Consider the following 25,465-nt stretch of genomic DNA (forward strand, 5'->3'; position numbering starts at 1 on the left):
ATATCTGTAAATATCACCCACATGCATTTTTCCTCCCCCGGCAAAAAAAGCCCTTTGAGCTGGATGAGGTGGCTCACACCTGTAATCCGAGCACTCTGGGAGACTAAGGTGGGAGAGTCGCTTGAGGTCAGGAGTTTGAGACCAGCATGAGCAAGAGCGAGACCCCATCTCTACTAAAAATAGAAAGAAATTATATGGACAGCTAAAAATATACGTAGAAAAATTAGGCAGGCATGGTGACACATGCCTGTAGTCCCAGCTACTCGGGAGGCTGAGGCAGGAGGATTGCTTGAGCCCAGGAGTTTGAGGTTGCTGTGAGCTGGGCTGACGTCACGGGACTCTAGCCTGGGCAACAGAGCGAGACTCTGTCTCAAAAAAAAAAAAAAAAAAAAAAAAGAATATTGACGGGTTCTGAGACCTAAAAGTTTGAGAACCAAAAGCCTTGTATGTACTTGTAAAGAATATGTTATGCATTGCTGGGTAGAGTGTTCTGTGTATTTCAGTTAGGTTGATTAATAATTGGGTTGTTCAGATTGTCTATATCCTTACTAATATTTCCGTCTGCTCCGATCAATTTTACTGACAGAGGAGTGTTCAAAGCTCCCCACGTTGGACTTTGTAAATGTCTCTGCTTAGTTCTGTCTGTCTCTGCTCTGTATGTTTTGATGCCTTGTTCCTAGGAGCATATATAATTAGGATTATTACGTCTTCTTGATGTATTCACCTTTTATGGTTATTAAGTAGCCTTCTTTATGTCCAGTAACACTCTTTGTCTTCTTCCAGTTTTTTTGATATTAATATAACCACAACAGCCGTGGCACTGATGTTGGTAGGGCGTGTCTCTTTCGTCTTTTTCCTTTCAACCTGAGTCTCTGCACAAGTATATCTCTTATAAACAGCTCATCATTGAGCCTTTTAAAATTTATTTATTTATTTATTTATTTATTTTTTTTTTTTTTGAGACAGAGTCTCACTCTGTTGCCCAGGCTAGAGTGCCGTGGCGTCAGCCTAGCTCACAGCAACCTCAAACTCCTGAGCTCAAGCGATCCTCCTGTCTCAGCCTCCCAAGTAGCTGGGACTACAGGCATGCGCCACCATGCCCGGCTAATTTTTTCTATATATATTTTTAGCTGTCCATATAATTTCTTTCTATTTTTAGTAGAGGTGGGGTCTCGCTCTTGCTCAGGCTGGTCTCGAACTCCTGAGCTCAAACGATCCGCCCACCTCGGCCTCCCAGAGTGCTAGGATTACAGGCGTGAGCCACCGCGCCCGGCCTTATTTATTTATTTATTTATTTTTTTGAGACAGAGTCTTGCTCTATTGCTCTGGCTAGAGTGCAGTGGCATTATCACAGCTCACAGCAACCTCAAACTCCTGGGCTCAAGCAATCCTCCTGCCTCAGCCTCCCAAGGAGCTAGGACTACAGGCTTATGCCACCATGCCTGGCTAATTTTTCTATTTTTAGTAGAGATGGGGTCTTACTCTTGCTCATGCTGGTCTGTAACTCCTGACCTCAAGCAATCCTCCCACCTCGGCCTCCCAGAGTGTTAGGGTTACAGGCGTGAGCCACCGTGCCTGGCCTGAGAGTAGTGTTTTGTAAATACAGTTGGCTTTAGTATTTTAAGAAGTGGTCGTTGTGGTGCTAAGTGTGTGTTTTGGGGCCTGGGTCTGAGGCTGAGCGCTCAGAGTGGAGATAGTCTGGTGGTAGGAAGCAGAATGGGGAGATGGAAGGTTCCAGATCCGAGGGCCTGAGCAGAGGAGGTGGAATCTTGTGGCTACAGGGAGTGTTGGGGAGAGAAGGAGGACAGGCCGGATCTGGTCCTGCCAGACACGCAGCCACTCCCTCACGTCCAGATCTTCCCGCACGACCCATTAGACCCCACCGACCCATTAGACCCCACCGGGCTTTCCTGCAGGACACAAATTCCTTCCACTTCTGCAAAAGCGGTTGGCAGCCTTCAAACAAAAGCCAAAAACCAAAGCAGACGCACTCCCGAACCCCTCTGGGTAGACTGCCACTGCCTTTGTTCTGCGTTTTAATTCGCTGGGAGACGGTGAGGAGGTGACTGGCTCGAAAGTCCACCAGGGCAGGTAACAGCTCTGGGAACCGCTTCCTCATTCATAAACTGGGCTTCTCCCACCGCAGAGACAGCGAATGGTGTGACGTTGAAACAGCGAGGGGAGAAATAGGGTCATGAATTAATCTGATGCCTTGCAGAATTTGCATTTTATTGATAGTTTTCATTTCCTTCCACGTCACATCATTTTGAAGGCTGTTTTCGATACGCTGGCCTGTGTTCCCAGGGCACAGGAAGGGGTATTCGCTCATGCTGGCGGACGGCGTTAGCACAGATGCAGCGCTGGCAGCTGAACAAGTGGGTGCCGAATGTTCCGGGGAGTCCGATCCAGGCAGCTGGCAGTGTGGAAGGCCTCAGACGTCTGCGCTTGGTCTTGTTCCGGAGATGGCGCCATTCTTTTGACCTTTTGATGCTGATGTGAACTTTCTCTTCCAGCCCTAGCGGCATTTAGTTCCTTGTTTCTTCAGTCGCTGCATAAATGATTCGTAGCTTTAGAAGCAAAGTTGTTCTTTTCCCCTTCGTCCCACGGGGGCCAAGGTCAGCTGTGGAACCCTGGCCACCACGATGTAGAAATGGTCTGGAAAACAGTCTGTACTTTCAGGCACAGTCATCAAAGGTTTTGTGTCCCAAAACTCCCATTTGGCAAGGGAAGCAAATAAATGTGTGGGTTCAAGTGCAAGCGTTTCAAACAGGAGCTTCCTAAACAAACGGAAAGCATGCCCAGAATTCGTAAGGAACCTGTGCAACGAGAAGGATGCTGTATTTGGAAACTGTGAAATTGCTCTAGAATTCTGATCATCAGAGCGGCTGCCAGGCTCCTGGGAAGAATCGGATGCGTGTCCTAAATAAAAAGCAGCTCCCTGGGCAGGCAGCCGGGCGAGGACATCGGAGAGCTCACACTCTGTGTGTGCGCCTGCATGTGTCTGCGTGCCTGTGTGCCCGCGTGTTTATGCGTGTGTTCATGTGTGCGCATCCACGTGTGTGCATGTGCGTGCATATGCACGCCTGCATGTGTGCAGTCTTAATCCATGACCTTGCAGAGCTTCGGGGGTGAGAAAGCTCTGCAGTTCTTTCTCATTTCAAGGACACGCTCTGAGAACAGACGTAAATACTAACAAGAAAAGTGAGTTTGCAGTCATGTACGTTTCTAGAAGGGTCCCCTTCAGGTTCCTGATGATCTTTCCATAATCAATCCTTTGGTCAATCAGTGATTATTGGACGTAGTTTGGGACTGAGCAGGACAAAGTCCCTGCCCTCAGGGGCCTTTCAGTCCAGGGAAGTAGGTGTCTGCATGAGCCCGGGGCTGAGCTGGGCAGTGGGCAGGGGAGCAGGGAGCCTCTCTGGGTACGAGGCAGGTGAGCTGAGCCGGGAGGACGGTTGGGGTTAGGCAAAGGGGGTGGGAGGACGGTTGGGGTTAGGCAAAGGGGGTGGGAGGACGGTTGGGGTTAGGCAAAGGGGGTGGGAGGACGGTTGGGGTTAGGCAAAGGGGGTGGGAGGACGGTTGGGGTTAGGCAAAGGGGGTGGGAGGACGGTTGGGGTTAGGCAAAGGGGGTGGGAGGACGGTTGGGGTTAGGCAAAGGGGGTGGGAGGACGGTTGGGGTTAGGCAAAGGGGGTGGGAGGACAGTTGGGGTTAGGCAAAGGGGGTGGGAGGATGCGGTGGGGGCTGGGCAACAGCACGTGGACACAGGAGGCAGAGAGAAGGTGGCACGAGAGGTCTGGAAGGCTCCAGGGCAGTGGGGTACGGCTTGCAGGGGTGAGAGGAGAGGAGGGCAGGGCTTCAGTGTGCTGGGTGAGCAGCTGGGACTTTCTCCTAAGGACAGCAGGGAGCCACCGATGGTGGCATTTGGCCGCAGCCCAGGATCCTGCGTCTGGGGAGACGCGCAGGCTGACACACACGACGGCTGCTGGCTGGGTCTGGGCAGCTGCCCCGTGTAGAGCCGGGTGTCCTGGTGGGCAGCAAGGAACCCTCATCCAGGTGTGTCAGTCTCCTGGGGCTGCCCTAACGAAGGCACAAACAGCACCCGTGTGTTCTTGCACGGTTGTGGAGGCCCTAAGTCTGCAAGCAGGGCGTCTGCAGGGTGGTTCCGAGGGAGATGGCATGGCATGCCTCCCCCCACTTCCAGTGGCTGCGGCCGTCCTCGGCGTTCCCGGCTTGTGGCTGCCATTCTCTGCTTCCTCCGTCACGTGGCTGCCTCCCTCGAGCGTCTGTTCTCAGATCCCTGCTCCTGTCTCTTTCGAAGATGTTAGTCGTTGGATTTGGAGCCCACCCTGAATCCAGGATGGTCTTATCTGGACCCTTAACTAATTAGATCTGCAATGACCCTTTTCCAAATAAGATCACATTCCAGGTGGGCATGAGTTTTTTGGGGGTGGGCACCATTCAGCCCACGACCCCAGGTTAGAGGCAGGCTGAGCCGCCCTGGGCCCCGTCCCTGAGGTCCGCCCTCAAGGTCAGCGCTGCCCGACGGAACTTCCGTGTGGTGGGAGTGTCCCAGCGCAGTCTGGCCACGGGAGACTACCGAACACCTGAGATGTGGCACTGAGGAGCTGGATTTTTAACCTTATTTAAGTTCATTTAAATTTAAATGCCATGCACGGTGAGCGGGGCTGGAGCGAGCGGGTGGGGCTCCTCCCTCCTGTGTGAGGTCAGGAAGAGGGTGCGTGCCACGGGCTGTGCCCAGGGGCTCGTCCCTGCTCCACGTGTCCTGTCCCCAGACCCCACCTGGGTGCCTCAGGCCCCCTGGGAGACGAAGACCCCCACAGACACCAGGGCCTTGGTCCCTTTGCATAGCCCTTGGCAGAGGAGGGGACATTCCAAGTGGGACAGCTCAGGGCAGGAAGATGCCGTCCAAGAAATGGAGGAATCCGCTGGGCCGGGAGGGGCAGGGGCTGGTGGGGCCAGGCTACGGCCGGGGAGGGGACCCGGGTGTCCCCCGTTGTTCCCCTGACGAGGGGCCCAGTGTGGTGCTGGGCTCCCTCCCTGCCGCCTGGCATCTCTCTCTCTCTGTTGTCACCTCGGCAGTGTCAAGAGTTGAACTTACTTGTGTCCTTGTGCGTTCAATTGTCATAGGAAGCTGGGAGTGCTGGGAAGTGGGGCAGCTGCCTGGTCCCTGTGTCCCCAGCCCTGGCTATGAGATAAGAAGGCTCTGAGGATCCAGGAGGCGGGGGCTGGATGCGACATCGGCTGTCTGGTCCCCACATGTGGCTTTAGTCACTGCCACAGCCTTCCCGAGGGCATCCTGTGCGCTGGGGGTCCTCTCTCAGGGCCCTGGGCAGGGAGAGGAGGCAGACGTGGGCTGGGGGTCTCCCGACAGCTCTCTGGCCACAGGTGGGTAGAGCGTAGGGGCACTGGAAGAGGAGGGGGCAGCGTGTGTGTGGAGGGTCCTTGCAGCCAGAAAGAGGCTGTTCTGGTTTTTATCCTGCTAAGCGCCTGCTGTGTGCTTGGCCCTGAGCCCGGGTTCTGGGGACACAGGTGATCAGACTCGGTCCCAGCTCTCAAGGAGGACCCCTTTCTCCAGCTGTCCCTGGTGGGCACAGATGTGTCCAGAGACAATCACGGCACAGGGTGACCTGGGCCGTGATGGAGGTAGGGTCGAGCATCGGCACCCCTGAGAGAGCTCCCGAACCCCACACGTGAGGTTGTGCCCAGGAGTCACCGTCCCCCAAGCCACCCTGGTCTCCTCCAGGGCCCATGGTCCTAGAGGGGACCTGAGGGAGGGGTGCAGAGTGGCCAGACGTTGGCTTTGAAGTCAGATGTGTTCAGATTTAAATCCTCGGTGCTGTCAGCAGCTGTGTGGCTTTGCACTGGTGACTTAACCCTGCTGGGCTCCGAGTTCCATCTGTAAGATGGGCTGGTCATGAAGGTGAACCCGGGATGAACTTGGCAGCGTGCGCGAAGTGGCGTGTTGTGGGTACACTGCCGGTGTCACCTTTGAAGAATGCCGGCCGCAGGTGCCTCCCGGCTCGGGCATGGCCGGCTGCTTTTTGTTAAGTGCCTGGGGGTTCTCCAGAGAAGGTGGCGCAGAGGCTCACCCTGTGTCTGCTCCTCCAGGGGACGACAGCTTTGGAAGACGAGTTGTCACGTTCAGCTGCTGCCGGATGCCTCCCTCCCACGAGCTCAACCACCAGCGCTTGCTGGAGTAAGTTTCCCGGACTTCTGTCTCCGCCGTCTCTGTCCCTCCGTCCACCCCACCCTAGTCACCTCCTCTGCCCTGGGGCCCCGGGCCACGTGAGGCCATCTGAGGACACTCCCTGTCACCGGGCCACGCGGCCGTTGCCAGCAGCACAGGGTAGAGCTGGGTTTGTTTTTCTCGCAGCCGCCAGGGCTGCGGGTGCCTCCCTCCGGAGTCGGGGACAGTCCCCTGACCCTGGGTGTGAGGCCGGCCCCCAGAAGAGGTGGCTGCACACCGCCAGGCCTCCCCCACACGCTGCTCCTTCGGGCCTCCCTGGGCCTCCCCCCAGGAACGCCTTCCGGAGCTGTGCGAGTGTCCTGTGGCGCCACAGCAAACGGCCACACGCTTGGCAGCTTAGACTGACAGACGTGTGCTCCCCACGGTTCCGGAGGCCAGCCGTGCAGACCGAGGTGTGGGCAGGGCGGTGCCCCTCGCCCCAGCCCCCAGGCTCCAGGGCAGGGTCCTTCCTGCCTCATTCAGCTCCAGGTGTTTTGGCTTGTGGCCACGTCACCTCATCTCTGCCTCTGACTCCACATGGCCTTTTCCCCTTTGTCTCCTCCTCCTCTTAGAAGGACACCAGGCCTTGGACTTGGGGCTACACTAGTCCTGTGTGATCTCATCTTAACTAATTGCATCAGCAAAGACCCTGTTTCTAAATAGCAGTTCTGCATGGACGTGGGGGGCACTGTTCAAACCCAGGACAAGAGTCCGGGGCCTGCCGCTGCTGTTGTCGGTGGCTCAGCGGCATTTATCAAGCGCCTGCCATGTGGGAGACACCGGCTCAATGTTGTCCCTGGCAGTGTCCCGAGTGGACAAATGAGCTGGGCAAAGACATTGCCCTGATTTCCCCTTTCTTGAAAAGAGTCATTTGAGAAATGCAAAAGTGACCATCCTTAGAAGTGACCAGTTCTCAGTGGCTCAGAGACGCTTGCACCCAGGCCGTGATCTGGGTTCCAAGAGGACGAGTTGACGAAGTGCGGTGGCTTGGCCCAAATGGTGTTTGAGACGGCGCGCCGCAGGGCGGACAGGTGTTGAGGTTGCATCTACGACAGGTGGGCGGAACCCAGTGCTTCGTGAGGTCAGATCAGCATCACTTCTGTACATCAGAGCAGGCGATGGGATGGGAGCAGGCGCAGGTGGCAGCGCGAGGCTCTGGGAAGGCAGGACAGTGTGGACTTCGGAGCCAGACTGCTCGGTTAAATCCTGGCTCGGCCCCTTGCTCGGTTCACCACCCCAACTGGCCTCCGTGGACTTGTCTGTAAGATGGGGACAATAGTACCTGCCTCACAGGGTCTTTGGGAGAGTTAAGTGAGTAAAGCACGCGCGAGGCCTGCGGTTCAGAGCGTGTGGGCTCTTGACGGGGCGCCCTGATGCTGTCCGGCCAAGGAGGAGCCGGGTTCTGAGCGGTGCGAGGCCAGCCGGGCACCTGCAGGTGGGCGGAGGCTGCCGGGGCTTTCTCCTGACCACACGGGCACCGAGCCACAGCCTCAGAGCAGCCCGGCCTGCCTTCCTGGGAGAGCACCTGGCCGGGTTCATTGCAGGCTGTCCTCCAGGTGACGACACGGGGCACCCTGGTGTGAGGGGTCTCAGCCCGACCAGCTCAGTGTGAGGACCCCCGGCCAGCAGGATGGTGCAGGGGTAGGGTGGTCCTTCTGCAGCCCATCCTCCTGCAGGTGGCTGGGCGAGCCCTTTCCCGTGGGTGACATTCAGACGGCGCTTCCCAGGTGTGGCAGGGAGGATGGAACGTGGTCAGTGGGAAACGGGTAGCGCTGATACCATAGGAGGTGGTCGGGTGACAGGCGCAGAGTCAGGCTCTGCCTTTGCAATGAGCAGCCAGATATTGGGGAGCTGATCTGGAGAGGAGGACCTGCTCGCGTTGGAAAGGAAGCAGGATGGTGCGGAGGAAGCGCCTGTGGGTTGGGTGCACGGCGAGGGCAGTGCGGGCACACAGTCCTGGGTTCAAATCCCAGCTCACCCTGTGTGCTGGCTTCCCGGGTCTCCGGTAACGGTGCACAGAGAGACAGTCCTGGGTTCAAATCCCAGCTCACCCTGTGTGCTGGCTTCCCGGGTCTCCGGTAACGGTGCACAGAGAGACAGACAGTCCTGGGTTCAAATCCCAGCTCACCCTGTGTGCTGGCTCCCCAGGGCTCCGGTAATGGTACACAGAGAGACAGTCCTGGGCTCAAATCCCAGCTCACCCTGTGTGCTGGCTCCCCGGGGCTCCGGTAACAGTGCACAGAGAGACAGTCCTGGGTTCAAATCCCAGCTCACCCTGTGTGCTGGCTCCCCGGGGCGCCAGTAACAGTGCACAGAGATTCCTTCTGTCACAGTTCTGGAGGACAGAAACCCAAAGTCAGGGTGCCGGCAGGGCCGTGCTCCCTCCAGAGGGAGAATCTGTTTGGGAAGCATGTTTGGTTTCAGTAGTAAATGGGTGATTTTCGTAACCAAATCTTGTGTTTTGGCCCAGGTATTTGAAGTACACACTGGACCAGTACGTGGAGAACGATTACACCATCGTCTACTTCCACTACGGGCTGAACAGCCGGAACAAGCCTTCCCTGAGCTGGCTGCAGAGCGCCTACAAGGAGTTCGACAGGAAGTGCGTGTCCGCGAGCCTCCAGGGACGCGGTGGGCAGGCCACATGGGTGCGGGCTGCCTGTGGCGGTAGGAGGCATTGGGCCGGGTAGGAGGCATTGGGCCAGGAGGGGCACAGGCTGTGCAGTGGGATAGGCGGGGCTCGCCTCCTCGCAGGTAGGGATCAGCACTCTTGTTCTTAAAGGGCCAGTAAATATTTTAGCTTTTTGGGCCATCCATTCCGTGGCAGTGACTCAACTCTGCAGGACTGTGTTCCAGAAAAATTTTATTTATAAATGCTGAATGTGAATTTCATGTTATGAAATAGTATTCTTTCTCTCTCTCTCTTTTTTTTTTTTTTTTTTTGAGACAGGGTCTGGCCCTGTTGCCCAGGCTGGAGTGCAACCTCAAACTCCTGGGCTTAAATGGTCCTCCTGCCTCAGCCTCCTGAGTAGCTGGGACTACAGGTGTGCACCACCATGCCTGGCTAAGTTTTTAATTTTTTGTAGAGATGGGGTCTTGCTATGTTGCCCAGGCTGATCTCAAACTCCTGTCCTTAAGTGATCCTCCCAGTTTGACCTCCCAAAGTACTGGGACTACAGGCATGAGCCACCACATCAGCCAAAATAGTATTCTTTTGATTTTTTTTCAACTACTTAAAAATATAAAAACCACCTTTAGCTTGCAGGCTGTATAAAAGCAGGCAGCAGGCTGGATTTGACCTGTGTACCCATTTGCCAACCCCTGGTCTAGTGAATAGTTGGCAAAGAAACAACCACACAACTGTTTCTTCATGGAATGCCCTTCCTGCTTACTTGACAGTCCGTGCGAGGAGCTTTCTGGCGCCTTGTGTCGGGGGCGGGGCAGCCCCATTTTATAGACGAGGACACAGAGGCCCCAGAGAGCAAGAAACTTACCCGAGATCACTCAGCTTGTGCGTGGCTGGGCAGGACCCACCCCAGGCCCCCACCTCCCTCTCCCACCCCACGCTGCTCACCACTCAGCTGTGGCCTGGAGTTGGCAGACTTTTTCCTGAGAGATGTCTTGCATAACAATCAACTGTGCAATATGTTTGGCTCATAGACTGTTAATGTTGGTATCCTAGATGCCTCTGGGTTTTCCTTCTTCTAAGATATACCCCAGATTCCTTGAGGGACCCCCTGCTTCTCACTTGCCACGAATCAGCCCAGAGAAACACCCCACATCAGCCCAAGGCTGTCCCTGTCCTTTCCTAGGGGGAGGGGCCTGCTGCCAGTGTCTCCGTATAGTCATGGATAACGTCCATGTGGGAGAAAACAGCAGAATTCCTTAAAATTAGGCAAGGTGTGCCAGTGACAGAGGTCTAAGTCTAGCCGAGGAGTTGGAACCATGTTGCTGGCAGCGCCTAAGCAGAAGGTGACGTCGCCAGCCTGCGTGTGGAGGCCGTGGGCGCCCGCAGGGTGTTGAGCGGAGCCTTCGGGAAGGGAGGCTTCCGTCCGCGGTCACTTAACCTGGGCCAGAGGGGACCAGGCAGGGGTGGGAGGAAGGTGGTGGGCTCGGTCTTCAAGTTGTCAGATGGAAGGAGGCAGCGTGTTCTGTTGTGAGTCTCCCGCTCCCAGCAAGGCGGGTGGGGTGGGGCTGGGGGTAGGGTAAGGATTTTGACTCAGTGGAAGCAAGGAGGAGGACGCTGTAAGTGTCAAAACCATCCAACAATAGAGTGTCTGTAGGGGTGGTGAGTTCCCTGTCACTGGAGGTGTGCAAGTGGAGCTCCAAATCCGGTTAGATGAGATTTATGCAATGAAGGTTTTCAGTCTGCCACTGCTGCCCCCGTCAGGCCTCCCACTTCCTTTCCCGTCTTCTCTGCTGTTGGCTTCTGCCCCTCCAGGCCATCCTGCTGGGTCACGCCTTTCGAGGGTACACTGGTTCGCACACAAGTGTTCATGACCCGCTTCCAGGAGTGCTGGCCTCACCGAAGGGCTCCTGCCATGGGTGACACCTAATGACAGCCACCTGCAGCTCAGTCTGAGGCTGGACTTGGTGGCAGCCGCCCTCTGGGCTCCTGGACAACCAGAAGTCACTGCCGGCCGCCCCTGCCCTGCACTGAGAGCCTATTTAAAAAAGAATTAACTAGCATTTCTTGGGGAGATACTTTGAGACTATAAACGTCCTGCTCTTATTGAAAACTGTTCGTGGTACTTTTAACCCTCACTGCTGCGTCTCGGCTTCATTATCACTACGATGGCCAAATGGCGATTTCAGTCATTAGCTGGCATTGTACCGGTACCTAAGGGAGAGCTTTTCCTTGTCTTTGCTTATTTGTGTCAATACGGACATGGGACTTCCTATTTCATTCAGTGGGTTATAATCCATTGCTATCCTGATTTATTTTAGGGATCAATTGCTCCTTGGGCGTCCCTTCGGGCCACTCCCGGCTCCTGACACGTCCCGCTGCTCTTCCGGCACTTTCCTCCCTTCCCGGCACAAGGCGCCCCAGGCCCCTCTCACGCTTGTATTTTCTCGCCCCAGCTCAGGCATCGCCGGCCGTGTCTCGGGGCGCCCTGGTTCCCTGCAGGGGAGAACACTGCGGGAGACCACGGTCCGGACACTAGGAGCTCGACCTGCCTTTTGCACACGCTCCCTCGCCAGGGGGCTCATCCTGGCTGTGTCACTTTCTGTGCTGTGCCCTCTTCTCCGTGTGTGGCCCTTCCTCACCCAGCCTGGGCTCCAAAACCCCACCTGGGCTGCGGCCCCCTTGCGCCCCCGCTCGGACGCCCTCCCTGTGCCCCCTGGGCTCAGGCACCTCTTGCCGGGCCTGTGGCTCCCCGCCCTGCCCGCTCCATCCTGGGTCCGGCCTGGTGGTTTCACACGTTCAACAACCAGCTCTCGGGCACGGCGTGGGGGCTGGCTGGTACCGTTCTCGTGTTTCTGTGGTGTAAATCCTGCCACCCTGGCCAGTTTCAAGCTACCAATGTGACATCACTGGACAGAGTCGGGAAGAGACAGACAGCAGCCACCTTTACATAGGTGTCCACCACGCGGCTACCACAGACACGTGTGTGCTCTGCAAGGTGTAACGCGCGATGTGCATGCCTGGTGGCGGGGGACAAGGATCCTGACTTTCCCCAAGTTCAAACCCCTGCTATTTTTTATTTGAATCCCTTAAATTGGCCCTGATGAGAAAGAAAATATTCTGAGACTCGTGGTTGAGGCGACTGCCCTGTGGTTATCTGGCTTAGGGTGTCTCTGAGTCTAGTGGCCGGAAGTCACCTCACGCTTCCCTCCCCAGATACAAGAAGAACCTGAAGGCGCTGTACGTGGTGCACCCCACCAAGTTCATCAGGGTCCTGTGGAACATCTTCAGGCCCCTCATCAGGTACGGGTGGTTCGGGGGAGGCCCTCCTGGGGGTGGGGGCTCTCGGTCCTCCGTGTCCCTGGGACTCTGTCCAAGTACCACGGAGATCCCATCTCGGGTGCCCATGTGTCCTGGCGCCCCACCCACCCTGGGGGTCTGCAGTGGGTCACAGGCTACCCCGGGTCACGCTCTGTGACCGACTGAGGGTCGAGGACAGCAGCGCCGGCCTGAGACACCTGTGAGGTTCGCACCTGGTGTTTAAAGTCCTCCGCTGGCCTGAGCACCCACATTATACAGTCACCTGTGTTACGCTAGGGGGACGCACAGGTCTCGGAAAGGCTGTCATTCTCGCTGTCGGGGTCTCTTACAGAGGAGGGACACGGGCAAAGGTAAAAGGCACATTTGGGCAGAGTCCAGAGTCCAGGCAGAGCTCCCAGCTGCCCCCCCGGCGGGCTCCTCCCGACAGCGCTGCTTCTCCCAGTAGCAGCGTGTGCCGCGGGGGAGGGTGTTGCTAAGCAGGGAAGCCCCCTGAGCCTGTGCCCAGGGTTTTTGCTGGGGGTCAGTCATGCAGGCGTGGAGCACCCACACGCTGGCCTCAGTTACTCGGCCCCTCCTGAACTCAGCCCAGGGCCCCACCCTTTCACTGGTGGCACAGACTGTGGTGTGGTCCCCGGCCCCGGGTGTGCAGAGAGACACCGTCTCAGGCAGGGTGTTCCACGGGCTGCGAGGTTTCCACCCGGGAGCAGGCCGAGGGCCGGAGCTCCCTTTGGAAGGTGCAGGGTTTGGACACCCCAGGCCTGCTGAGTTAACCCTTTCCCGCACAGCAGCCCAAATAAGAGATGAAGCCACAGCCCAGAAAAGTGGCCACCTCATTCGGCTTCCTGCACACGTAGGCTCTCTCCTGCTGGACGATTCTGCCTCAGTGTCGGGAGCTCGAGTTCAAGGGGATGGTGAGGCCTCAGAGCCCTGCCAGGGTCACGCGGGCGTCCTTTCTCTCCTCCAATCTTGGCCGTGTGCTTCAGGCACTAACTGGGAAGCACGTGGCAGCCCTGGACAGAATCCCTGGCTTCCGTTGAGTGGAGCCAGACTGTGCCCGAGCCCCATGGAGTCTGAACGAGCAGGTGGCAGGGACACTCCCTGCCAGCGCCTTCCCCCAGAGGCCTGGGGTGCTGGGACTGGGGCAGGCCTGCCTTTCTCCCTCCCCGTCCTTTGGGTGACGGGCACACCACACTTTGGTGGCTCTCCTGTGGCCTCAGCCTTCAGCCCTGGTTCCCCGACCTGCTGGGCAGCGCCCTTGAGTGCAGAGGCCTGGCAAAACCACTGTGCAGGTGACCTGAGGTCCAGACACCCGGGTCTGATTCTCCCTCATCCACTAGGAGGAGCCGGTGCACCCAGCTCGGCCTCCCTGGGGTCTGGGCTCGGGTCCAGGCGGCTCCTCCGGAAACCAGCCCCAGGGGACATGCTGGCCGGGAGCTGGCGCCAGGCCAAGCTTTACTTCCGAGGTCCCATTTGCTCCTCCTAAATCCATTTTTGGTTTTGTTTTTGCTTTTGCAAAGGTAATTTGGATTATTTTAATTTCACAATGTAAACAACATTGAAAATATGTGAATGCTTATATTAAGGCTTGCAAATTGTCATAAAAGTAATGTAAAATATCTTTGGTTTTGCTGGGCATATAACTTTCCTTTTCTGATAACTACATAATTCTTTGCCCACATTAATAGTTATGCACCTTAAATAGATACAATAAGGAAATGATACTGTTCTAAGAAAATAACAAAAACCCAGACTGTCCTGCGGAGAGCTGGGGTGATGGGTTCTGTGTGAAGCTTTGCTCACTGACATCTGTTAGTGACCCTCATCCTGGACCTGGTGTCAGTCTTGCTAAGAACAGTGACGGTCACTAGTCTGGCAGGTGTCGGCCACTGGCGGGTGCATGCAGTCGTCTCACTGTGCCTTGCCCCCTCACGTAGGAGGGAGAGCCCTGGTCTTCACAGGGGAGCGAGGCCCCGAGAGGTGGCGTGACTTGTCCTGGGTGAGAGCGAGGAAGATGGGGTTGCCGGATTCGGTTGGGGCCTGTCTGGGCTTGTAGCTGCACTCGCTCCCCTGGGGTCTCCAGAGAGACCAGGTTTGTCTCCACAACAGTGAGTGTTTTTGGTCCCTGCCCTTGGGGACACTCTCAGGAGGTGGCCAAATGTGAAGCCATCACAGACCCCTAAAACCACAGGCGACTGAGGCTGCCCTGCAGTGGGCTTTGTCCTCAGAGCCTTTCCTTGCTGGTGACTTAGCACCCCGCTCCCTGCACCCCAGGACAGTACCCCTGGCACTCCCGTGCCACCTCCCATATCTACGCAAATCCAGGGCAGATTCGATTGCGGGGAGAGATTTATTTCTATGCAGATGAGACTCTCCAGAGTGCCTGGTGCATCAGAGATCTGACGTGCGCTGTTTCTGTGATTCCAGGTTTTCATGTGTCAGCATTTACATTAATATGAAAATGCCCACGTTGTGCCTTCCGGTCTCCTGTTGCGGAACCCCCCCTCCGCGCAGCCCCCATCTCTCTGCCACCGCCTAATCGTTTTTTGTTCTCTTGCTTCTGCTTTCTTAGTCACAAGTTTGGGAAAAAAGTCACCTATGTCAACTGCTTGCGTGAGCTCCATGAACACCTCAAATGCGACCAGCTGCTGATCCCCCCGGAAGTTCTGCGGTGAGTGCCCGTCCCGGGAAGCGTGGCGTGGATCCACCTTCGAGCTTCCGAAGGTCTCAGTCCAGTCCCGTTCTCGTTGAAGGCTTAATTTCCGCACGTGTGCCGGGCCAGATTTGGCTCAGAAATCTGCGGCATCAACAAAGATGCGCATTAGACAGGCTGACTGCTGACTCGGAGAAACGAACCCGAGAAGGTTCTGCACAGGACGGGATGCTTCCTCGCCCACTGCGCAAAGCTGATGGGAAAATAAGCAGTAATGTGGCCATTGCAGTTCGCTGCCTCGGCGTTTGCCGATTTTGCTTTTGAGCAGAGAATGAGGGGAATTTCTTGGGTGTGTGGATAACGCTGTGTACGGAATGAAATGTTCTCGGGGACACGCAGGTGCTCTGCAAAACAACCTGTCTGCCGCACGCCGGAGCTTAATTGGCGTGTCTGCCACAGGCGTAAACGTGGGATCAGACAAACTGGGGGGCAGCCTAGGAAGGCGTGTGGTCGGCCGGGCTGCACAGCCCCGCAGGGGGGGCCAAATCCAGCCTGGGTCTCTGCCCTCGGCCTGGGCCCCCTCTGCCCTCTGCGTCTCCCTCCTAAGGGGCTCCTCTGACGGAGCAGGGCCCTCGCCGAGTTGTGTGCCGCTGAGCTGGTGGCCTTGCAGAGGGAGTGGAGGTGTCCCTCCCTCTGGGTGCTGAGTCACGTGCCAGATGCTGGGGACATGCAGATGTCTAGGGAGTGTGGTCTCTGTCCTCAGGACACTGTCACGCTAGTGGGGGCCTCCTAGACAGGAGCCAGAGGAGGCACTGAACCCAGCTGGGGAGGGGACTGGCGTGTGTGTGTGTGAGGGGTGGGGATCTGGGAAGGCTTCCAAGAGGAGGTGACTCTGAAAGTGAATTTCAAAGGGACACTTGGCTACATCAAGAGGCTAGGGGAGGACACCCCCAGCAGAGGGAGGCCCTCATGCGAACATTAGTGGGTGAAGTATGGGGGACATTTGGAGGCCGTGAGGTGTCCCATGTGATCAGGCAGAGGGATGGGGAACACGAAGTTGGATGTCATCTTGGGCTGGGGAGTCCTCAGTGCCAAGCAGAGGAGAGTCACCTGGGCCCAGAGGCCACGGGGGGATGACAAGGGAATCCCTGGTCTGCCGTGGGCTTTGGCAAGACCCCCACCCCCAGCCTGCACTAGGGTGACCCCTGGGGGGCCTCCTTCATGGGAAGTGATGAGGAAGTCTGGGTTTGAGGGCGAAGTGGACGGTGTCCGGGAGACACCCAGCTCTAGCTTCTCAGCAGCCGCCGGGTGCAACCTGAGGCTTCCAGAACGTGCAAGTGGCAGGGACACCAAAGGCCCAGGGTCCTGTGTCGGGGGAGAGGTTTGGGCATTGGTGGAGCTTCTGAACTCCCGCAGCGGACAGCAGGCCTGTGAGGGTGAACCACGGACCCTGCAGCGGGTCGGAGGACATGCGGGGCCCGGCCCGGGGGCTGTGAGTCTGGGTGCACACGCCCCAGAGCCCGGAACACACGGGGTGGGGGCAGGGCAGGGGTGTTGGGTCCTGAATCCAGGCTGCGGTCCCCACTTGTGACCTGGGCACAACACTGGACCCTGACAAACTAGTTTCCTGATCTGTAAAGCGGGCGTAATAACCCCTGCCCTGTAGGGCCATCGAAAGGGACAAAGATGTGTCTCAGGAGCCACTTAGCACACTGGGAACAACTGTGTGTGACTGTAGCCCAGCTCAGGAGCCGGCTTCTCCATGGGACTTGCGTAACCCCAGCGCCCCGCCTCACCGCACCCGGGTGTTCCTGCGGCGCCGACTGCCCCACGTGTGTGCTGCCGGCTCATGCCTTGGTGTGCCCCGAGTACCCCGGCTGGGTCACTGCTGTGTCCACAGTGCCTGGCACACAGCAGGGCTTCGGTGCACACTTGCCTGCGTGAAGGAGGGAGGGGAGGGGGATGGAGGGAGGGACTGGAAGTAAAGGATCTGGGAAACCGCTGAATGCTGTACAAAGGCTTCTTTTTGCTTGAAGGCTCGAACCTCCCTCTTCAGAGTTCCTCCGAGTTCGTCCGTCCTCCTCACAGTCATCTGTTCGGTCGTGGTTTTATTCACTCGTTCAACAGATATTTTAATCGAGCACCTATTGTGCCACAAGCCCTGTCCTAGGCACCAGGAAAAGAGCCAGGGTCCCTCCAGCACTGTGGACCAGCTCTTGTCTTAAGTTCAGACACTCAGGAGACCAGGTGGTGGCCATGCCCACCTTCTGGGCTGACCGGGTGGCTGGAGGGTGACCCTGCTCTGCTGGTCAGGGTGGGGCCCCCTGGCCAGGGGTTGGCAGGAGAGAGTGGACATTTGACAGGCGGTGGGCTGTGCCTCCTGCCTTTCGTGTGACCACTCCATGCAGTGGAGGATGGCGGGGATGGGGGCTGTGCGTGCGGTGATGAGACACTCAGGTGTCCCACAGACGTGCGTGGGGCATCCAGTCCCCGCCCAGCACCTGGAAGTGGCCTCGTGGCCTGAGGGTTCTCCCTGCCAGGTGAGAGTCACGCTTCTACTGTGTCCGCAGGTATGATGAGAAGCTCCAGAGCCAACACCAGGGCCGGCCACCTCCTGCCGCCAAGACGCCACCACCAAGGCCCCCTCTGCCCACCCAGCAGTTTGGCGTCAGTCTGCAATAGTAAGTGAACCTGGGCTGGGGCCTGCTCCTGCTCCCCGGAACCGTGGGTCACTTCTGTGTCCAGGGACGTTTTCCCCAGACCTTTGCCGCAGCCAAACTTAACCCTGCAGGAAACTCGAAGCAGGAGGCGGAGTCCCCGCTGCTCTGTGCCCAGGTGCAGGGGGCGGGGCTTCTGCCCAGCTTCTATGATTGCTGCTCCTGGGGCCTCCGGACCCTGCGCCCTCCAGGTGCACAGCAGGGGGCGCCTTCCACCACCTTTGGGGGGGGTGTGGTCATGTGACTTTGGCCAATGAAATGGGAGTGGGTGTGTCCCATCTGGAGGAAGCTTTAAGAACCCGTGGGCAGTGACCTCCCTCCGTGGTGACGTGGCAGCCCAGTCTAGATGGTGAGTCCTCACTCTGCGTCCCTGAGCGAGCCTAGCAGGCGCCCTGCCAGCACGCAGACAGGACACGGGCACAGTGGGAATAGACTTGTGTTGGGTCCAGCTGCTGAGATTCAGGGATTGTCGTCATTGCAGCATAACCTGCTCTTCCTGATACCCTGTGTCGGCCCCAGGACCTTAAACTGGCCCCTCCTCCCAGCTGGTTTTCTGATTTCTGAGATGAATGTGTTGCATCATGTGATCGTTAATCTTTAACGGCTCCTTGTAAACCATTCCTCGCCCCCATCCCTCCCCCAGCTCTGCCAGGCCAACGTCATCCATCTTTTGTGATTCAGCCTCAGTAGCACCTCCTCCGGGAAGCCTGCCCTGATGCTCTGGGCTGCACACAGTCCTGTCCTCCGTGGCAGCCCTGAGCTGAACAGGCTGCAGCGGGGAGTTTCTCTGACAGGCGGGTGAGGGAGACGTTATGTCCCACACCGCCATGGGGCTGTCGGGTCGGTGGCACCTGGTATTCAGGAAAACCCCAGCCCGGAGTGATGTTGGTGCACCCTGGAGCACAGTTTGCTCGTTTCCATGTGAGTTACTCGTTTGTTGTTAGAAACTTGCGGTGATTTGCGTTTTTACTTTAAAATCTGAACCCTCTAATGCTGTGGTGGACTTTGAAACACGTTGAAAGGTTTTGAGAACCGAGGGGGCTGCGAGCTGGGGAGGAGGTGGCAGCTCACTCGCCCTCCCCGCGGCCTCGGGAGTCACGGAGGGCGGTGCGGGGGCAGAGGAACGGCCCCCCGGATGTCCATGCCCTGATCCCCAGAACCCGTGAACAGGTCACCCTCCGTGGCAATAGGGACTTTGCAGATGTGATTAAGTTAAGGATCCTGGGGTGGGGTTTCCTGGACTATGGGGGTGGGCCCTTTAGGAGAGGGGAGGGAGGGGCAGAGTCAGAGAGGGCAATGTGCCTCGGGTGCAGAGGTCGTGGCCGTGGCGTGGGCCGGGAGCCGAGGAACCAGGCACCTCCAGAAGCTGGAAAAGGCAAGGAACGGAGTCTCCCTGGGGCCTCCGGGAGGAGTGTCGCTGCGTCCACCCGTTTTAGACGTCTGACACCTGTAGAACTGTAAGAGGATAAATCTGTGTTTTGAGCTACCAAGTTACTGGTAATTAGTCACGGCAGCCACAGGAGAGTAACCCAGGGTAGCGAGCGGCGGTGGCTGTGCGGGGGTCCGGGGTGGCGAGATGAGCCTGGTTCCCGGAGCGAGGCCGGTGCGCTCCCAGCGGCCGTGAGCCTGGCGTGCGGGCGCTGGGGGCATCTTCGGTGCGTCACCGTCCCAGCTGTCCCTAGACCAGCGCTACCCGGCAGAACGCTCTGCCACGAGGGCCGTGGTCTGCGCATGCGCAGTGCAGTGCGGCAGCCACTGGCCACAAGTGGCTGGTGCAGCCGAAGCCCTGAATTTCTAGCTTTATTTAATTTTAACTAATTTACATTTGAATAGCTGCGCGTGGCTGTCGACTACCGTGTGGGACAGCAGGGCTCTGACTGTTGCATTTCACCCCGCCTCCGCCACCTGGGCACACGCAGGAATAGTCACTTAGGCATTGTGTCAGCACTTTGCCAATCAGCAAGAGAGTGTAGCATGTGTTGAAATGTAACGTACCCCCAGATACACCCGGAACACAAGCTTTACTGCCAAACAGTACTTCCTCTTCCGTTTCTAAGCACTGTGAAAATGTGCTGTTGTGACCCTGCCAGTCCCTAGCGGCGGCCCCGGAAGGCAGGGCCAGGCAGGCACCCGCAGTGACGGTGGGGCCCTCTGGGGGTCGCTGCTGAGAACTTGGCCCTCGGGGACCAGGCCCAGGGAGCCCCTAACAGCAGGACCCAGGATTTGCAAGCCGTCAAGTGACCACTTTCCCACGTTTCTGACACCTCTGGGCCTCCAGCCGCCTGCTGGTTCTGCTGGGCTGGTTCTGCTCCCGGGGCCGGCTGACCCAGGGTTCCAGGGCCCCCTGACCCAGGGTCCCAGGGCCGTTGCCTTTCTGATCATCTGTCTTCTCATTCGGAGCCACTTCTGTCTTATCACTCAACCAAACTTTAAAAATGAAAACAAAACACCAAAAACAAGCGTAACTCAGACTTCTGAAGCCGTCCACGTGAGAGAAGCGTGGGAGAAAGTGTCGCTCATTTGTGTTCCGAGCAGGTGACCTTCTGAACGTGTTGACGGGGAGCTGTCAGATTCTGCTTTAACTGTCACCTGGCTGGGGTCCATCCCTGCTCCAGGGCCAGGGGACAATGAGTGGCACTGGGCAGCCTTTGAAAAACATTCTGCGTGTGCCACTTTGGGAGATAATCTAGGTGATTGCCTCTGTACATTAATATTTTATGCCGTTTCATTGCCAATGATGATAATAAAGCGGCAATAAACATGTTTTTAAAAGCACCAGATATGTAATTTGTTTGGACTATGAATGAATGAAAGTCATTAAAATTCATAACCAAATCCTATTGATAAATGTTAATTTGCTGAGTTAAGTTCAAAAGCGTGCGACAGAAAGCTATCACCTTGGAATGAGCTAATTAAGTTAATATATTAAGGGGAAGTCAACGATTCAAAAGGTCTTCGCTTGTTTACCATCGCTGAAGGGGAAAATAGAAACATTTGAGTTTTGCCTGGGCAGCCATGGGGTGGTGGAGAGCTCAGGGACTCCTTAGGGGACGGGAGGCAGGTCACATCTGAGCTTTGGCACTTTCCAGCTTTGGGAAGTCCACTTAGTGACAACTTCTTGTCCCAGTTTCTTTCCCTTACTGGAGGTGAAACCCTGCCCTCCCCACCCCCCACCCCCAGGGCCACAGGAGCTTACCACAGGGTGCTTAGCCTGCTCTTCCTCCTCCCCCATCACTCCCTCCTCCAGGAAGCCTTCTCTGATGATGCCACTCAGAGTAGGACGTGAGCTGCTCCTGTGATGCTTGTGAGTGACACCGGCACACCTGCATTCTCAAACCCTAGCACAGAGCAGGATCAGTGACTGGATAAAGGACTGTCCTACAAGTGGGTCCAGGACGCTGCCAGCCTGGGATTATCTTTTTTTTTTTTTTAAGTATGCAATTCAATGGTTTTTAGTGTATTCACAATATTGTGCAATCATCACCATTACCTAATTCTGGAACATTTTATCACCATTTTACATTCCCACCAGCAACGTATGAGAGTTCAAATTTCTCTGCATAGTTGCCAATACTTGTTACTTTTTAAAAAAAATTATAGCCATCCTAGTGGGTGTGGAGTATAGTTCATTGTAGTTTTGATTTGTGTTTCATGGATGGTTAATGATGCTGGGCGTCTTTTTATGTGCTTATTGGCCATTTGTATCTCTTCTCTAGAGAAATGTCTATTAGGTCTTTTGTCCCATTTTTTATTTGGGTTGTTAGTCTTTTTATTGTTAGAAAAGGTTTTTGTATATTCTGGATATGAGGCCCTTGTTAGATATATGATTTGCAAATATTTTCTCTTATTCTGTGGGTTGTCATTACACTTTCTTGACAGTATCTTCTGAAGCATAAAGGTTTTAAATTTTGATGAAGTCAAATTTGTCTGTTTTTTCTCTCGTTGCTTATGCTTTTAGTGTTTTATCTAAGAGACTATTGTCACATCCAAGGTCGTGAAGATTTATGCCTATGTTTTCCTCTAAGAGTTTTATAGTTTAGCTGTTAGATTTCGGTCTTTGATCGATTTTGAGTAGATTTTGTATATATTGTGAGTTGGGGTCCAATGTGATTCCTTTGCATCTTGTTCTAGCACCAGTTGTTTAAAAGACTATTCTTTCTCCCATTCAGTCACCTTGGCACCCTTGTCAAAAACCGATTGACCGGGCCGGGCGCGGTGGCTCACGCCTGTAATCCTAGCACTCTGGGAGGCCGAGGCGGGCGGATCGCTGGAGCTCAGGAGTTCGAGACCAGCCTGAGCAAGAGCGAGACCCCGTCTCTACTAAAAATAGAAAGAAATTATCTGGCCAACTAAAAATATATATAGAAAAAATTAGCCGGGCATGGTGGCGCATGCCTGTAGTCCCAGCTACTCGGGAGGCTGAGGCAGCAGGATTGCTTAAGCCCAGGAGTTTGAGGTTGCTGTGAGCTAGGCTGACGCCACGGCACTCACTCTAGCCCGGGCAACAGTGAGACTCTGTCTCAAAAAAAAAAAAAAACCGATTGACCATAAACATGAGGGTTTAGCTCTAATCCTACTCCATTGATCTATATGTTTGTCCTTATGTTAATGCCATACAGTCTTGACTACTGTAGCTTTGTAGTAAGTTTTGAAACTGGGAACTATAAGTCCTTCAACTTTTCTTCCAAGACTTTTTTGGTTATTCTATGTCCCTTTAATTTTCATATTCATTTTCAAATCAGCTTGTTAATTTCTGCAAAAAGGCATTTAGGATTTCAATAGGGATTGCCCTATATCTGTAAATCGATTTCAGGAGTATTGCCATCTTAAGAATATTAAGTCTTCTGATTCATGAACCACAGGATGGATGTCTTTACATTTATTTGGGTCTTTTAAATTTCTTTCAATGATGTTTTATAGTTTTCAGTGTACAGTTTTGCACTTTCTTGTTAAACTTATTTTTTAAGTATTTTATTCTTTATGATGTTATTACAAATGGAATTTTCTTAATCTCATTTTTAATTGTTCATTGCTAGTGTCTAGAAATACATTTGAGTTTTTTGTATATTGATCTTATATCCTGTAACCTTGCTGAACTTGTCTATTAGTTCTAATTTTTTTATGGATTTTTTTGAATTTTCTATATCTGAGATCATGTCATCTGCAAATAGAGATAATTTTACTTCTTCCTTTCCAAAGGGGATGCCTTTTATTGTCTAATTATACCTAACTATAACCTCTAGTACAATGTTGAATAGAAATGGTGAGAGCACACATCCTTGTCTTGCTCCTGGTCTTAGGAATCAACAGTCTTTCACTATTACGGATAGTATTAGCCGTGCGTTTTTCATACATGCCCTTTATCAGGTTAAGGAACATCTTTTCTATTTCTAATTTGTTGAGTGGCTTGCTTGATTTTTTTTTTTTTTCCATGAAAAAGTGTTATGTTAAATATTTTGTCAAATGCTTTTCCATCTCTATTGAGCTGGCTTTTGTCCTTCGTGCTATTAAATTCCTTTTCAATTTATGGAGGCTTCTTGTATGGTCTAACATATGGTCTATCCTAGAGAATATTCCATGGACACTGAGAAGAATGTATGTTCTGTGGTTGGGTGGAGTGTTCTATAAGTGTCAGTGAAGTCTAGTTAGTTTTTAGTGTTGTTCAGTCTGCTGTTTCTTTGTTGATTTACTGCCTAGTTGTTCCTGTCATTATTGAAAGTGGAGGATTGAAGTCTCCTTATTATTCTCCTATTATTTTTAAATTGTTTCTCCCTTAATTCTGTCTGTTTTTGATTCATATGTTTTGGGGCTCTTTGTTAGGTGCATAAATGTTTATAATTTTTATGAATACTTTTAGGATGATAAAAAATGTTCTTCTTTGTCACTAGTAACAATTTTTGTGCAAAAGTCTATTTTGTCTGATATTAGCATAGCCAGTCCAGCTCTTTTTAGTTACTATTGCATGATACATCCTTTTCAGCACTTTGCTTTCAACCTATTTGTGTCTTTTAATCTAAAGTGTGTCTCTTGTAGACAGCATATAATTAGATCACGTTTTCCCCCGTTCCACCTTTCTGATTGGAGTGTTTAATCCATTTATGTTTATTGTGATTACTGATAATGTCAGTTACATCTGCCATTTTGCTGTTTGTTTTCTATATGTCTTAATGTCTTTTTTGTTTCTTTATTCCTCCATTACTACTTTCGTTTGCGTTAAATACTTTCTAATGTACCATTTTAATTTCTTGTTTCTTTTACTATATATTTTTAACATATTAACTGCCATGTGAGTTGTATTAATATTTAACTCACACTAGTTTTCAGCCCAGGGCCTCGTGAAGCATATGTAACTTACACGTCTCTTCATCTTGGGAGCCACGTGAACTAATTTTTCAAGTTGCATATAACTCACGGAAAACAAAAAAAATAACAAATTTTTCATTAAATTAGGATCATTTTGTTCCCAAAGTTTTTATTCTACTTTCATAATAAAACATTGTTGCCCTAAGGAAAAAAAATTTTTTTCTAGTGTGGCAGTCAATGTGTTAAAAGTATTTTCTTAGTATATTGCCCTAGGGATTAAAATTAACATCTTGATTTATAACATTCTAGTTCTGATTAATAAGGACTTCATTTCAATAACATATAAACACTTTGCTTCATTCCTTCTCTCCTCCTTTGTACTGTTATTGTTATTTTATTTATAAATTATTTTATTTTTGTAGAGATAGAATCTTGCTATGTTGCCCAGGCTGGCCCCTAACTCTTGGGCTCAAGCAATCCTCCTGCCTCAGCAAGTGGCTGGGACTATAGGCATGTGCCACCGTGCCTGCCTTCAAATGACATTTTTATTTTGTGTCCTATAACGCACATTTATAATTCTTGCTCTATGTGGTGGCCTTTTTCAAGTAGGAGGGGAGAAAAAGAGTTACAAACAATAATGCATTAATAGTGTCTTTTATGTTTACCCATGCAGTTACCTTTCCCTGTGCTGTTTATTTCTTCACATGGAAATGAGAGAGTTTGTAAGTGGGAGGAAAAAAAAAAAAAAAAAAAAAAACCAAACACTGTGTGGGACTTGCAAACTCTTGGGCAAATACAACATCTGGGCGTCATCCCCCTTCCGCCCTTCTGCTCCTTCTTCCCCACTGGAAGAAACATGATCTGATGGTGACAGATTCGGGGATACCCTTGGGCTGATTATTTTTTATTTTATTTTTATGTTTTGTAGACATAGGGTCTCACTATGTTGCCCAGGCTGGTCTCGAACTCCTGGCCTCAAGCAACCCTCCCACCTTAGCCTCCTGACTACAGGCGTCAGCCACTGCTGCCGGCTTCACTGGGCTGCTTATTAGCAAGCAGGGCCGTGCGGCCCTTTCGCTTTCTGCTTATCTCCCAGAACCAAGGTTTTAGCTGCACCAGGGCCCACTTTGGCCGGGGAGGAGAGGACGGGTCTCTGCCTTTCTATCCTCTTTTTCTCTGTCGTGCTTGGGATCTGCTCGTGTTTGGTCACCAGTGCCGTGTGGCTGTCCAGGGAGCCAACTTTGGCAACCCTGCTCTTCCCGATCAGCCTCCAGGTGGGGAACGGCCTCCTGTGGGCTCCGGTTCTGAGCCGTGTGTGCCAGCCTGACTTGCCAGAACCTCCACCCGGCTGGAGCTGTGGGCCGAGCCAAGGATGCCACACGATTGCTTATTGCCCACCTGCCGCTAAAGGGGCCAGCCGTGCAGATGTGGGCCTGCAGCATTCTGGAGCCTCGTGGCCACCTGTCACCTTCCAGCACCCCCGCCTCACACCAAACCCCCAACTCACAATACAAGGTCGTGGTCTGTTCCTTTTGAACCTAGGTGCAATGAGTCAGATTTTAATTTGAACCGTGGCTCTGGCCAACTGTAGGCTGTGTGG

General features: G+C 53.8%; 1 protein-coding gene across 1 annotated transcript in view; it reads left to right on the plus strand.

The window, feature by feature from the left end:
- ARHGAP8 (Rho GTPase activating protein 8) overlaps window positions 1–25,465 on the plus strand; it is a 72,237-nt gene that overhangs the window by 24,633 nt on the left and 22,139 nt on the right. The window contains exons 3-7 of the mRNA XM_069491845.1: window positions 6,131–6,218; window positions 8,719–8,850; window positions 12,091–12,177; window positions 14,765–14,863; window positions 17,416–17,526. Coding sequence (XP_069347946.1) covers window positions 6,131–6,218; window positions 8,719–8,850; window positions 12,091–12,177; window positions 14,765–14,863; window positions 17,416–17,526 — 517 coding nt within the window. The remainder of the gene's footprint in view (window positions 1–6,130; window positions 6,219–8,718; window positions 8,851–12,090; window positions 12,178–14,764; window positions 14,864–17,415; window positions 17,527–25,465) is intronic.

The sequence above is a fragment of the Eulemur rufifrons genome, chromosome 16 (assembly GCF_041146395.1).
Source record: "Eulemur rufifrons isolate Redbay chromosome 16, OSU_ERuf_1, whole genome shotgun sequence".
Lineage (NCBI taxonomy): Eukaryota > Metazoa > Chordata > Mammalia > Primates > Lemuridae > Eulemur > Eulemur rufifrons.